Source organism: Vicia villosa, linkage group LG3 (genome assembly GCF_029867415.1).
Source record: "Vicia villosa cultivar HV-30 ecotype Madison, WI linkage group LG3, Vvil1.0, whole genome shotgun sequence".
In the NCBI taxonomy this organism is placed as follows: Eukaryota; Viridiplantae; Streptophyta; class Magnoliopsida; order Fabales; family Fabaceae; genus Vicia; species Vicia villosa.
The window spans coordinates 212,459,154-212,474,813 of NC_081182.1; the positions used below are offsets into that span (position 1 = coordinate 212,459,154).

Genomic DNA, 15,660 nt, shown 5'->3' on the forward strand with positions numbered 1-15,660 from the left:
TTGAATGGATTTTTGAGCCAACCATCAAGATAAGACTGATCAACTTGTTTTTCTTCTACATTCTCTTATGGAAGTTTTATATGTCTAGCAAAGCTTCCTTCTCCATTCTATAATACAATGAATAAATGCATATTAATTAGAAACATTTGGATGGTATATATGATAATAAAAAAACTCAAGTATTTTATGATACACATTATGCTGTATAGCTACACGTTCATCATAGTAGATGGATACTCATCATAATAGATGGATACATCATCTAAAATGATAATTAGAGAAAAATAATGATCTAAAATAGAACAGTTTGATTGTGAGGGAAAGTGATAAATATAAATAAAGATGAGAAATAATAGATTTATGTGAATAAGTGATGAATAATATAATTTTAAAAGATACAAGCATGTAAAGTTAATAACTTACAATCAACAAGAGCAGGAGAAAACGGAGGAGAAACAAAACAACTTTGTGTGTCATTTTTTTCTCTTATGTTATTGTGGAAAAACTGTTTTAATGTGAAAGATGCATTTGAAGTGAAAATGAACTGAGCTATTTATAAGCAAATAGAAAGAAAAAGTACAAATAATAAGGATAGTAAGGTTTTGTTTGATGAAATTATTTTTTAAAAATAATAAGCTATGTGTTATACATTATTTATAAGTGAGTAAAAAGAAAAAAGAATAAATAATGAGGACACTAGGCTTTAGTTGGCAAGATTACTTTTTTATTTTTAGTTTATATGGTATAATTTATAAAGTTATTTGTGTCTAAAAACAATTTATTTAGTAACTGTTATTTTTTCACAGTTTTTTTTTGGTGCGTTTGTTTTGAAAAAAAAATTAATTGTTTGTTTAATATCATGTATATTTTTTAATTTGAAGCTCATAAACTAAAGTCTTATATTTTAAATTTAATAAGGTTTGGAAAAGCTATTAGAACTAGTTTTTTATTTTAAATTAAAATTGATTTTCTAAAATCTTAAACAAACTTATTAAAACGATAAAAGCAAATTTTTAAGAATCTTGATCAAACATAATTATTTTGATAAGTTACTTCAAGAAATTTAAAGTTTCAATTTCTTTTAATTTATAGAAGAAAAGTTTTAATTTCTTTTAATTTATAGAAGTAGTACTCCCTTTGTCTAATTGAACAATGTGCGATTCTTAAAAAATTGATTAGATACATTAATATTATTTACTAAAATATTTTTATTAATTGTAGTTAATAGAATAGTTGAATAAAATAAAAAGTGATAAATAGAAATATAAGAATGAAAAAAGTAATAATAAATGTTATATTAATATTGTAAAGAGATGATTTTTTTAAAATGTAAAAACAAAAAATACAAATAAAACTTTTTTATGAAATGGAAAAAGTAATAATTATCTTAATTTTAGACACACAACAAAGTGACCTCTTGTTCTAAGTTGAAATACATTATCTACCCTAATAATATTAATGACCTAATAATTGTTGGAGGCAATTCGGATGTTTAATACAAGTAATTTTCAACACTCTCATTCAAGGGTGAATCTATACACAATATCCTTCATCTGTGAAAAATACTTTCGATACAAGTAAAAATATTTTTTATTTAAAACACACTTTTGTGAAAGACAAACCACATATTCACTCAAAACCTTTAAATAATATTCTCACAGTTAATTCTCAACAATAATATCAATGGTTTCAAGATGAATTAGAATTTACATATTTCTTCTTAGAAAAAAGGAATTTATGTATTTCTTATGGTTTCAATTTTAAAATTAATTAAACTATTTTAATAGTTAATTTTTATAAGTATTATAAATTTCATGAGTTAATTTAAAGAAAAAAATCAATTGATCGAATATGAATTCATAGATTATAATATAGAATAATATTAAAATTTGAATCTTTGTCAAAATGAAAATATTGTTATTAATTAATTTGATTAAATTCACCTCTAATTCAAATACATATAAATATAATAATAATAATAATGTTGGGATAGAGGAAACCTATGCTATGTTTAGTCTGTGCTCAAAGGTAGGAGTAGTCCACATCATAAGTTTTTGGATTTTGTGAATGAAGCTTATGAATCATAAGTCATGTTGTAATACGGTGGGAGAACTGACTTTTATGAAATGTTGCGGATAGCAAGAGTCGCCACCGACTTTTATTTTATTTAATTGGAAAGGCAAAAAGAACAGGAAAGACCTTTTGAAAGATTTTGAGTTCGGGGGGTAGGTTATACAAAGGGAAGGCGTAAGCACCCTTTGTATCCATGGTTATCCATGGGCTCTTAATTGATTAGCTCACTTTGTTTTCAAAATTTTTTGAAGTGTGTGAATAAGAACTTTAGCTTGTAAATAAGCGTAGTCTTTTTGAAAATATTCTTTGAAAAGAAGTGGGAAAAGATTTTGAATTTTGAATTTGAATTTGAATTTGAATTTGAATAGAGCAAGCAATCAGGAGCACCTACCCTAAGTTAGAAAAATTGTTCTTTTAGCTTTTCGGTTTGAAAAGGCTATCCATACCTTAAGAGGGTAGGAAGTCCTTTCATTGGATGTTGAAGGGTCATTGAGAAATTATCGTTCGCCATAAAATTGTCCCTACCATATAGAGGGTAGGTAGTCTTGAGGGAAGGATAGAATAGTCATTTAGGCAACAGGCGAGGATACCTTAGCAATGGGACAATCATCTTATTTTTGAGGCAGCGTCGAGGGACAAAATGTTATGATGATTTTAATGAACTAAGGGCAACAATTTCTTTAGGTATCCTCGGAATCGAGGGACTTGACTATTTGATCGTAATTAAAAGGCAACAGGCAGCATAAGAAGGGTTACCCTAAAGGTGTGTGTGGCACAATCACGTGGTTAATTCGAATATTTATCTTGTAAATTAGTGATGCTAATTCAATTAACAGGCTTGCGCTCCCTAGGATTACTAACCACAGCAATTAATATCATACAGAAATTAAAGGCAAAAAATAGAAGTTCCTACGCTATTACAATAAACACCTGTGGGCAGAAAAATAAAGGCGGAAAAGAAAACCTAAGCTATTACAATAAAACCCTGAGGGTGACAGAAAATAAAGGCAGAAAAGTGGAAAACTTTTTACAAGGCTTTAGGGCAGATACATAACTTATAAATAATAGCAAGCAATAATAATGCGAATAATAAAAGAAACTCCAAAATTATAAATAATAAGGCAGAATTAAAATAAAGGCACATGTGACAATCATAGAGTATGGGGTGAGAAGAGAATTGCACTTGAAGAAATTCAATGTTTCATTACAAAAGGTAAACCTAAACCTACGGTTAATGGGCAACACCTACCTAAAGGTTTCTAGGGTTATCTATGGTTTGTTGAAGTTAAAGACTAAACCTAATTGTAAACCTAAAATTAATTTAAAATTATTTAACCTAAAATTAATTAAAAATTATTAAACCTAAAATTAATTAAAATTGACTAAATAGAAATTAATATTAAATTAAACTAATTACTAAATCAAAAACTAATTAAAAAAAGTGAATCCTAATTATGCCAATTAAATTATCCTAAGTGTGTAATTAACCTAATTAACATTTACTAATTGTTTATTAATTAATTAATAAAAGAAAACCAAATAGATGCTTAGAAAATATAAAAGATTGAAAAACTAAAGAAAAGGCCCCTGGGAGGATCGAACTTGGGACTTCCTGGCTGCTAAGGAGATAAGTCTGCCAACTGTGCTACGCTGCTTAGCTGTTATTGAATCAGATCCGTTGGGTTAAGTAAGTCAATACCTTCCAGTTTGATTTTCAACACGAGTCCACCGTGGGCCCCATGTACTTGTGCGCGTCCAATGAGAATGAGAGAGAGAGGACATGACTTGTTGATTGGCCAGCCAAGGGGCGACACGCGTGGAGAGAGGATCGTGAAGGTTGACTCGCCATTAAAATGTTGCCACTTGTGTCGTCTTCTTCGTTCAACCTGGGCTGGATTTGCTGCGGATTCTTCCACAATTTTTGCTGCGGACTTTGCTGCGAATAAACCTTTGAATCTTAAAACCTACAAAAACAGCGTTAAAAAGAACAAAAGATGACCCAGATCCATGTTAAATTGCCTTCTGAATTCAATGGTGACGGTTCGTTTCGTCAAAAAACTCTCGTAACTACGAAAACGAACACTCCCATCCTCCATGCCCTAACCATGGTGGATTGTGATTCAAGGCTTAAAGGTTGAGTTTAATACGTTGAACCTGCACTAATACATCTCAGGAACACACTAATATTATTAGTTCACATTAAAACGTAGTAAACATCAAAATATGGAAAAATTAACATGAACGATAATGATGGTTATGGGGTACTTATCCTGGGCATTATGAAACACGTCCAATGAACCAAATTTACTCCTTGGCATCTCAGGAGGAGAGTAGAATCACTTTTTAGGATTTATGGTGTCTGCAAATAGGAGAATGAAAACTTGCAAGTTTATGCATAATTTTTGAACCTTGGAACCCTAGTACTCTTGCCTAATTTTCGTCCCTGGGCATTTTGTTTATGTTGTATACTTATAGTAGACTAATTTAGGGTTATGAAACTTAGAAAGCAAGAAAGGTAATTGGTGAGAAGAATATTGAGGAGATATTTGATTTTATTTGTATAAAATCTTGCTAATTTTGATTTAACCACATTCCAATCTTCTCTCCCACGTTCTCTTGAGCTTCACGAATCAATTAGGATCTCAAAAAATCAATCCACAATTTTGAATGATTTTATTTGATTTAATCATGACTTTACGAGAATAAATTCAAAAATAAAGGAAATAAAAACCATAGCATGTCATGAGATTATTTTATGGACCCCCTAGGTGATATTAGATTGAAACAAATATTGAAAAATTAATCTCCCAATCTTTTATCATTTAATCCTAATTTCATTTGATTTTATTTGAAGTTAATTGATTTAATTCAAATAAAAATGAAATGAAATCAAGAAATAAAGGATAATTGGTTAATGGGCCAATTTTAAGCTTATAACCACGTGAGCAACCCAAAACCATAGGCCGAATACTCAAAACATGAATTTTGTCAATTATAGTTTCAAGCATTTCTCAAATTTTGTCCCATTTATGCAAGTCATAACTCATTCAATTTTTGCTGTATGGAGATGATCTAGGACTTTTTGGAAATCCCAAGATGTCCTCTATAAGCCACTTTGGAACACTTTTTGCATTTGAGGATTTTATCTTGAAGATATGGCTCCTGTCAAAAAACAGCTTTTTGCGAACCTCTAGAAGGACCTGTAATGTTTTGGCTTATATCTCTTATGGGGAAGCATTTCTTGGCCTTGGGCCCAACATCAAAGTTGCAGCTAATTGAATTTCCTTGATAATGTGCTTTGGTTGGGGAATTTATGATAAAGCATGTGGGAGATATTATCAGTCAAAGTTGGGTTGACTTTCTCCTAAAAACCCTAATTTAGAAGCTTGAACTTTTGATGATTTCTGAGTTCTCCTTGATGAATCATGATCAAACCTTGATCAAATGATGAATGTGACTTCAAAATATTGATGTTGACCAAAAATTAGGAGTTTTGACTATAATTTTATCATAGTTGACTTTTAGGTCCAATTGGTCGACTGTTGACCATTTGAGCAGTTGACTGAGCAATCTTATGAATCAGAGCTTGAAACTTGGCATGAGGACCCCTTTGAAGCATATGAGAGGCCATGGGATCCATTTGAGGTCTTAGAACTTGATTTGATCTTTGAGAGAAGCTAAACCCTAATAGTGGGTTGAATGCTTAGGATTGAGATAGTCAGGCTTATTTCTCAATGCTTGAGCCAAAATATTTTGAAATATGATGGGAAAATTTTGGGGTATGACACATGTCTTATTTATTGAAAACTTGTGAATCTTGAGTTAGAATCTTCTATTATCAAGTCCTAGAGATTCACTACATAGCCAGCAATAATTACAAAAGTCCTAGAGATTCACTACATAGCCAGCAATAATTACAAAAGAGCCTTAGCAGAACTCTAAAATAATGTGTAGAGGCTTGCATGTTCAAGATGTTCACATGTAAAGTTTTCATGCCTATGTAGTTAAGGTGAAGTTAATATTTTGTAGTTATCCAAAAAGCAATTTAATGAGAGTAAGAAAAAAATTTAATACAACTAGTTACAGTATATTACTAATACACAGCAGTATTTTTTTTACCTATAAATTGTCACGTGCATACTCCCTCTATTTTAAAATGAATATCATTTAAAACTTTTGTACACTATTTAAGGTTAATGTAATTATCTAGTCATAAAAAATGCACTTTTAATAAAATAGTTTTATAAATATGATAGAAATACTATAATGTATAATAATTAAGTGACATAATTAAAAAAATTAATTGCGATGCATTGTCAACGTTAAACTTATTATGCTATCAACGCATTACGACTGTTTAATTATGTTATTTTAAAAAAATTAAATAAAAATCAAATATATTTAACAAATTAACACTTGTGATTTATTTATACTGTTAGTATATTTCAATTAAAGTTTTAAAAAAAAATTAAATATTTTTGTATTAAAAAATGAAAATACAATTTATTTTGAAATAAATTTTAATAATTAAAACGAAACTCATTCAAAAATAAGAGGAGTATTAAATATTGTGAAAAGGATGCCTCTCACAGACTATAATGGGGAGCACAATGAAAAGCAAAGATGATAAAGAAGAAGAACAACAAGGATTAGTCATAACTACTATTCTTTCCTTTATCTTTCAGTCAAGATTATAAGTTACAAGAACAACAAATAATCCTCTCACCCTAAATTAGCATTTGTAGTATGCAATGATGAGATACTAGTATGCTATTTATAATAAACCTAACATACCAAACTAATGGGTTTTTTTCACAAATACCCATTACAAGGTAACTTTGGGTACAAGCTAACTTAAACAATTGGACATTACAAACAGATCCAATTCGAAATACTAACAACCCTAGCATTTGGACACCCACATACTAGAACACACTTCGACTATAGTATGTAGGTCTTCGACACATTCTCTGTCGAAACAGGAAGCTACTCTTCGACCCACTAGAGCTCGATCCAATTCTCACAAAAAGTAAGCCACATAATCAAAACAAGTTTGGGGTCTCTCCATGTTACCATACATCAAGTCTCCCCACTCAAATTTTTAGTCACACATCTGTAGCGCCTTATAGACTTTACTCACATCGAAGTTTTTATTCTTCATGATATCCTCCCAATCATCCATATATTTTATACGGTCTCTTTGCTTAAGAATAACTTTCATGATTCAAGCGTAATTAGGTTTGATATCCATATTCTAGTTTATCATTGTGATTATTTTTCCTAAATGTAACGTAAAAGTACTCTGTCTTATATAAAAAGTGTAACATTTGTGTTTTTCTATTGTCTCAAAATAATTGTCCATTTATAATTTTAATGCAACATTTATTATTATTTTTCACAACTATACTGCTATTTATCAGCATTCTCTTTATTTAACTACTCTATTAACTACAATTAATAAGGATATTCTAGTAAATGATATTAGTTTTTTTTCATAAAAACTAACTCATCTAATGATTTTCTTTATAATCGCGCATTGCTTAAATAAAACACTTTTTATGAGACGGAAGAAGTATTTCACACAAGCATGTTCTTCTGTGAAAGAATGATATATTGGTCTATATAATTATCTCAATATCGTATATAATGTGTTCTAAGAGAGAGTATAAAATCACAAGTCCTTGCTGATTTCTTGATAGAGTTCAGCTCACTTGTAGGAAAATACACTCCCCACATATGGATCTTGTTAGTGGATAGAGCATGACACCTGAAGGGAAGTAGGGATGTAGTATTATTAGAAAGCCCGAGCAATATTGAGATAAAAAGCATTGCGATTCAAATTGAAGGCTAGTAAGAACCAAATGGAATATGTTGCTTAAATTACAATAATGACTTTAACAAGGGAAATTGACCCGTTAAATCTACGAGGAAGAAATTGTTCTCAATTGGTAACTAGTTAAGTCGTTGACGAATACTAAACTAAAAAGGCAGAAAAAGTGAAGCATCTGCAAAATGTTCAAGAGCTAGCGAAGCATTTCAATTTCTTTTAAGTAACTTACGCGCCTAAGGAAGAAATATCCAACATCAATCTTCTATCAAAACTCGTCATCACAAAGAAGTTATGCCACAACAAAGTAGTAGTAAAAGATATAATGCTCGCCTCCCGCATATAAATCACAGCCGTCAACATCGTAGATATAGTGGTCATTAAAAGCTGGATAAAACTCATAGTTTAGTACGTAACGTAAGAACAATTAACCATTGAAAAGACGAAGCAGAAAAGCGGAAAAAAGGGACATCTACACCAATGCTAATATCGCTGCAGGTAAATTACATAAGATAGGGACATCTACACCAATGTTAATATGCTTAGGCGAGAGAGAAGCTGATATAATACTAATGGAGGTGCACCAAGGTGTCTACCAGAGTCATATGAGAGGAATAACTTTTGTGAACAAGTAATTAAGATCCATTTATTATTGGCTAAATAGGTTAAGTGACATTGACGATTATGTAAACATGTGTCACAAGTGCCAACGATACTCAAACATACACTATGCCTCTCACCCCAACCCCTGTAGAGGTACTCTATTCGGTAACCTCTCTGTGGTAAATTTAAGAATGAGGACTGGATATTCTAGGAACTTTTCCCCTATCTTAGAGGAAGTTAAAATTATTTCTTGTAGACATGGACTAATTCGCTAAATAGATTGAAGTCGAAGTAGTGTCAAATATCACGATGGGCATAGTGAGGTGATTATATTGGAAACGAATAATCTAGAAATTAAAGTTACCAAAGTGAATCACATATAATTTATCTAGAATTTCAAATCAAGTTAGAATAAGTTATACACCCACGAGTAAATTGCCAAGAAGAGTCCATGGACAATGTTATTCTTTAGGAGATCCAGAAAAAGCTGGACGAATTGAAAGGGCTATGGCCTAAACAACTATATGAATGGTATCATTATTCTTAATTTACAACTGATAATGCTATATTTAAATAATTTCATTTAAATCTCACCCCCCTTTATTAATATGTATTTAAAGATCTTGTCTATGAAAGTCATGGATAATATGGTCATATCACATGGTACCACACTCTTCTTCAAGGAAATACCCTTTTAGATGGTGTATGTTTTAAACACCTTGATACCCGTATAATTAGACACATCCACCGGGATACATGGACATTTTAATGAAGAATGTATAACATTCATGGAGTTAGTTTGCCATATTCTCTTACCAACATACTTTCAAACCTTACAATTTTTTCCTAATATATATGAGTTATGAAACTTATTTGTTTACTTATATTTTATGAATCAATTAAAGAAAATGAGACATGTCTTTAATGCGCCACAAATCTAATTGACAATGTGTACAAAATAGTCCATATTCAAGAGTTCACAAAAAAAAGATTTGTAAGGAGATAAAATTCTTAAGCTGTACACCACAAGAAATGAAGGAGGGCATCTTAGTGTTAAAAAAAATGGTAGCACATAACAGGATTGGAAAACTCTTTCATATATAGGAAGAGTCTTACAAATAAGTTATCATGTAGCGCTTATAAACTATAAAACATGAACGACGATGGTGTTCCCGGGTCTTAGAACTCAATAAATCTAAGGCATTATTACAGTTCATGTTTACTTTTGAAGGTAATAAGTATAAAATATAACCCACCATGACTTACTTTTAAAAATGCGATTCAAAACACCAATAAAGTGGTTGAGTAACATTCTTTTCATCTGCAAGGGTAAGAGATTTTAACAAGGCGTCATATTTACTAAATTTTTTTATCGCTTACTCATGAAATATATCAAATATAATATCAAGCAAAATCACATTGAATTCATAAAATATAACATTACCTTCCTTAAATATTATACAAACAACTACTAAAGTTTGAAAAATTGAAGAGAAATAAGATATTGTTCATAAAAACAATAACTTATTTAGTACACAAACGAGACCTTACTTAGTACATAGAAATAAGATCTTACAATACATAGAAATTAAAAACATAGGAACAATATGATGAGTTTTTGAAATGACATAGAGATTGACTAACAAAGATATGAACTAGTTTCGAGTATCTTTTAACCATCCATCAAGGTAAACTTGTTTGGATTCAGAGGTTGATTTTCCTTTCTCAGCTCGGATATCCTTCAACCATCCATCAAGGTAAACTTGGTTGGAGTCAGAAGTGGATTTTGTTTTCTTGGCTCGGATATCTTTCAACCATCCATCAAGGTAAACTTGGTTAGAGTCAGAGGTGGATTTTTCTTGTTTTGCTCGGGTATCTTTCAACCACCCATCAAGGTAAACCTGGTTGGAGTTTGGCATGGATTTTGCTTTCTCTGCTTTGATATCCTTTAGCCATCCATCAAGATAAACTTGGTTGGAGGCAGCGGTAGATTTTGCATTCTGTACTCGAGTATCTTTCAACCATCCATCAAGGTAAACTTGGTTGGAGTCAGAGGTTGGTATTTCTTTCTTTGCTCGTGTATCCTTCAACCATCCATCAAGGTAAACTTGGTTCGAGTCAGCGGTAGATCTTTCTTTCTTAGCTCGGGTATCTTTCAACCATCCATCAAGGTAAACTTGGTTAGAGTCAGTGGCTGATTTTTCTTTCTCTGCTCGGGTATCTTTCAAGCATCCATCAAGGTAATCTTGGTTTGAGTTAGGGGTGGACTTAGCTTTCTCAGCTCTAGTATCTTTCAACTATCCATCAAGATAAACTTGGTTGGAGACATATGTGGATTTTGGTTTCTCTGCTCGAGTATCTTTCAACCATCCATCAAGGAAGACTTGGTTGGAGTCAGAGGTAGATTTTTCTTTCTTTGCTCGGGAATCTTTCAACCATCCATCAAGGTAAACTTGGTTTGAGTTATGGGCAGACTTTTCTTTCTCAGCTCTGATATCTTTCAACCATCCATCAAGATAAACTTGGTTGGATTCAGCTTTTTAGCTCGGGTATCTTTCAACCATCCATCAAGGTAAACTTGGTTGGGGTCAAAGGTGGATTTTGCTTTCTCTAATCGAGTATCTTTTAACCATCCATCAAGGTATACTTGGTTAGAGTCAGAGGTGGATTTTTCTTTCTCCCCTCGAGTATCTTTCAACCATCCATCAAGGTAAACTTGGTTGGATGTAGGTACAGACTTTACTTTTTCAGCTCTGTTATCTTTCAACCATCCATCAAGATAAACTTAGTTGGATTCAACTATAGATTTATCTTTCTCAGCTCGGGTATCTTTCAACCATCCATCAAGGTAAACTTGGTTGGAGTCAGGGTTAGATTTTTCTTTCTCAGCTCTGGTATTTTTCAACCACCCATCAAGGTAAACTTGATTGGCGTCAGGGGTGGATTTTGCGCTCTCAGATCGAGTATCTTTCAACCATCCATCAAGATAAACTTGGTTGGAGTTAGAAATGAGTTTTTGGTTCTTCAATGGATTTTTGAGCCAACCATCAAGATAAGACTGATCAACTTGTTTTTCTTCTACATTCTCTTGTGGAAGTTTTATATATCTAGCAAAGCTTCCTTCTCCATTCTACAATACAATGAATAAATGCATATTAATGAGTAAAATTTGGATGATATATATGATAATAAAAAAACTCAAGTATTTTATGATACACATTATGCTGCATAGTTACACGTTCATCATAGTAGATGGATACTCATCATAATAGATGGATACATAATCTAAAATGACAATTAGAGAAAAATAAATTTTTTAATTTTGATTATGGAAAAAACCTTATTATGTCAAATCAATTAGAACAGTTTGATTGTGAGGAAAAGTGAGAAATACAAATAAAGATGAGAAATGATAGATTTATGTGAATAAGTGTTGAATAATATAATTTTAAAAGATACAATCATGTAAAGTTAATAACTTACAATCAACAAGAGTAGGAGAAAAGGGAGGAGAGACAAAACAAATTTGTGTGTCATTTTTTTCTCTTATGTTATTGTGGAAAAACTGTTTTAATGTGAAAGATGCATTTGAAGTGAAAATGAGCTGAACTATTTATAAGAAAATGGAAAGGAATAGTACAAATAATAAGGATAGTAAGGTTTTGTTTGATGAAATTATTTTTTAAAAATAATAAGCTATGTGTTATACATTATTTAAAAATATTTATAAGTGAATACAAAGAAAAAAAAAATAAATAACGAGGACAGTAGGCTTTGAATTGCAAGATTACATTTTTATTTTTTGTTTATAAAATTATTTGTGTCTAAAAACAATTTATTTTGTAACTGTTATTTTTCACATTTTTTTGGTGCGTTTTTTTCGGAAAAAAAAATAATTGTTTGTTTAATATCATGTATATTTTTTAATTTGAAGCTCATAAACTAAAGTCTTATATTTTAAAATTAATAAGGTTTGAAAAAGCTATTAGAATTAGTTTTTTATTTTTAATTAAAATTGATTCTCTAAAATCTTAAACAAACTTATTAAAACGATAAAAGCAAATTTTTAAGAATCTTCATCAAACATAATTATTTTGATAAGTTACTTCAAGAAATTTAAAGTTTCAATTTCTTTTAATTTATAGAAGTAGTACTCCCTTCGTCTAATTGAACAATGTGCGATTCTTAAAAATTGATTAGATATATTAATATTAATGATAAAATTAATATTATTTACTAAAATATTTTTATTAATTGTAGTTAATAGATTAGTTGAATAAAATAAAACGTGATAAATAGAAATATAAGAGTGAAAAAGTAATAATAAATGTTATATTAATATTGTAAAGAGATAATTATTTTAAAATATAAAAAGAAAAAATACAAATAAAACCTTTTTATGAAATTTTAAAATTAATAATTATCCTAATTTTAGACACAAAACAATTGTGACCTCTTATTCTAAGTTGAAATACATTATCTGACCTAATAATATCAATGACCTAATAATGTTGGAGGCAATTCGGATGGTTAGTACAAGTAATTTTCAACTCTATCATTCAAGGGTGAGTCTATACACAATATCCTTCACCTGTGAAAAATACTTTCTATACAAGTAAAAATATTTTATATTTAAAACACACTTTTGTGAAAGACAAACCACATATTCACTCAAAACCTTTAAATAATATTCTCACAGTTAATTGATCAATGGTTTTAAGATGAATTAGAATTTACATATTTCTTCTTAGACAAAAAGAATTTATGTATTTCTTATGATTTCGATTTTAAAATTAATTAAACTATTTTAATAGTTAATTTTTATAAGTATTATAAATTTCATGAGTTAATTTGAAGAAAAAAGTCGAATGATTGAATTTGAATTCATAGATTATTATATAGAACAATATTAAAATTATAATCTTTGTCAAAATCAAAATATTATTATTAATTAATTTGATTAAATTCACCTCCGATTCAAATACATATAAATATAATAATAATAATAATAATAATAATAATAATAATAATAATAATAATAATAATAATAATAATAATAATAATAGTGTTGGGATAGAGGAAACCTATGCTATGTGTAGTATGTGCTCCGAAGTAGGAGTAGTCCACATCATAGGTTCTTGGATTTTGTGAATGAAGCTTATGAATCATAAGTCATGTCTTGTTTATTGAAAACTTGTGAATCTTGAGTTGGAATCTTCTGCTATCAAGTCCTAGAGATTCACTACATAGTCAGCAATAATTATAAAAGAGCCTTAGCAGAAACTCTAAAATAATGTGTAGAGGCTTGCATGTTCAAGATGTTCACATGTAAAGTTAGCATGCCTATGTAGTTAAGCTGAAGTTAAAATTTTGTAGTTGTCCAAAAAGCAATTTAATGAGAGTAAGAAAAAAAAGTTACTACAACAAATTACAGTATATTACTAATACACTACAGTATTTTTTTTACCGTTAAATTGTCAAGTTTTTACTCCTTCTATTTTAAAATTAATATCATTGAAAACTTCTTTACACTATTGAAGGTTAATGTAATTATCTAGTCATAAAAAATTGCACTTTTATTAAAATAGTTTTATAAATATGATAGAAATACTATAATGTATAACAATTAAGTGACATAATTAAAAAAAAGAAAGTAATTGTGATGCATTGTCAACGTCAAACTTTTTATGCTATCAACGCATTACAAGTATTTAATTATGTTATTTTAAAAAAATTAAATAAAAATCAAATATATTTAACAAATTAACGGTTGTGATTTATTTATACTGTTAGTATATTTCAATTAAAGTTTTAAAAAATATTAAATATTTTTGTATTAAAAAATGAAAATACCATTTATTTTGAAATAAATTTTAATAATTAAAACGAAACTCATTCAAAAATAAGAGGAGTATTAAATATTGTGAAAAGGATGCCTCTAACAGAGTATAATAGGGAGCACAATGAAAAACAAAGATGATAAACAAGGAGAACAACAAGGATTGGTTATAACTACTATTCTTTCCTTTATCTTTCAGTCAAGATTATAAGTTACAAGAATAACAAATAATCGTCTCACCCTAAATTAGCATTTGTAGTATGCAATGATGAGATACTAGTATGCTATTTCTAATAAACCTAACATAGTAAACTAATGGGTTTTTTCACAAATGCCCGTTACAAGCTAACTTTGGGTACAAGCTAACTTTGGGTACAAGCTAACTTAAGCAATTGGACATTACAAGCATATCCAATTCGAAATACTAACAACCCTAGCATTTGGACACCCACGTACTAGAACACACTTCGACTATAGTATGTAGGTCTTCGACACATTCACTGTCGAAACAGGAAGCTACTCTTCGACGCACTAGAGTTCGATCCAATTCCCACAACAAGTAAGCCACATAATAAAACAAGTTTGGGGTCTCGCCATGTTACCATACATCAAGTCTCCCCACTCAACTTTTTGATCACACATTTGTAGCGCCTTATAGACTTTACTCACATTGAAGTTGTTATTCTTCATGATATCCTCCCAATCATCCATATATTTTATACGGTCTCTTTCCTTAAGAATAACCTTCATGATTCAAGCGTAATTAGGTTTAATTTCCATCTAGTTGATCATTGTGATTATTTTTCCTAAATGTAACGTAAAACTACTCTGTCTTATATAAAAAGCGTAACATTTATGTTTATCTTTTGTCTCAAAATAATTGTCAATTTACAATTTTAATGCAACATTTATTATTATTTTTCACAACTATATTGCTATTTATTAGCTTTCTCTTTATTTAACTACTCTATTAGCTACAATTAATAAGTATATTCTAGTAAATGATATTAGTTTTTTTCATAAAAACTAACTTATCTAGTCATTTTCTTTAGAATCGTGCGTTGCTTAAATAAAACACTTTTTATGGAACGGAAGAAGTATTTCACACAAGCATCTTCTTCCATGAAAGAATGATATAGTGGTCTAAATAATTATCTCAATATCATATATAGTGTGTTCTAAGAGATAGTATAAAATCAAAAGTCCTAGTTGATTTCTTGATAGAGTTCATCTCACTTGTAGGCAAATACACTCCCCACATATGGATATTGTTAGTGGACAGAGCATGACACCTGAAGGGAAGTAGGGATGTAGTATT

The 15,660-nt window shown here is 29.9% G+C and overlaps 2 protein-coding genes across 2 annotated transcripts; both read right to left on the reverse strand.

The window, feature by feature from the left end:
- Positions 1-9,989: 9,989 nt before the first annotated feature.
- On the reverse strand, positions 9,990-10,946 carry LOC131659874 (uncharacterized). The gene is made up of 2 exons (XM_058928999.1): positions 10,940-10,946; positions 9,990-10,793 (listed from the first exon to the last, which is right to left on the reverse strand). Exons 1-2 carry the CDS (start codon positions 10,944-10,946, stop codon positions 10,159-10,161), a joined length of 642 nt encoding a protein of 213 aa, XP_058784982.1. The 3' UTR covers positions 9,990-10,158.
- LOC131657304 (uncharacterized) lies at positions 9,990-12,108 on the reverse strand. Its single transcript, XM_058926717.1, has 2 exons — positions 11,987-12,108; positions 9,990-11,633 (listed from the first exon to the last, which is right to left on the reverse strand). The coding sequence occupies exons 1-2, from the start codon at positions 12,038-12,040 to the stop codon at positions 11,289-11,291; spliced, it is 399 nt and encodes a 132-aa protein (XP_058782700.1). The 5' UTR covers positions 12,041-12,108; the 3' UTR covers positions 9,990-11,288.
- Positions 12,109-15,660: the final 3,552 nt, after the last annotated feature.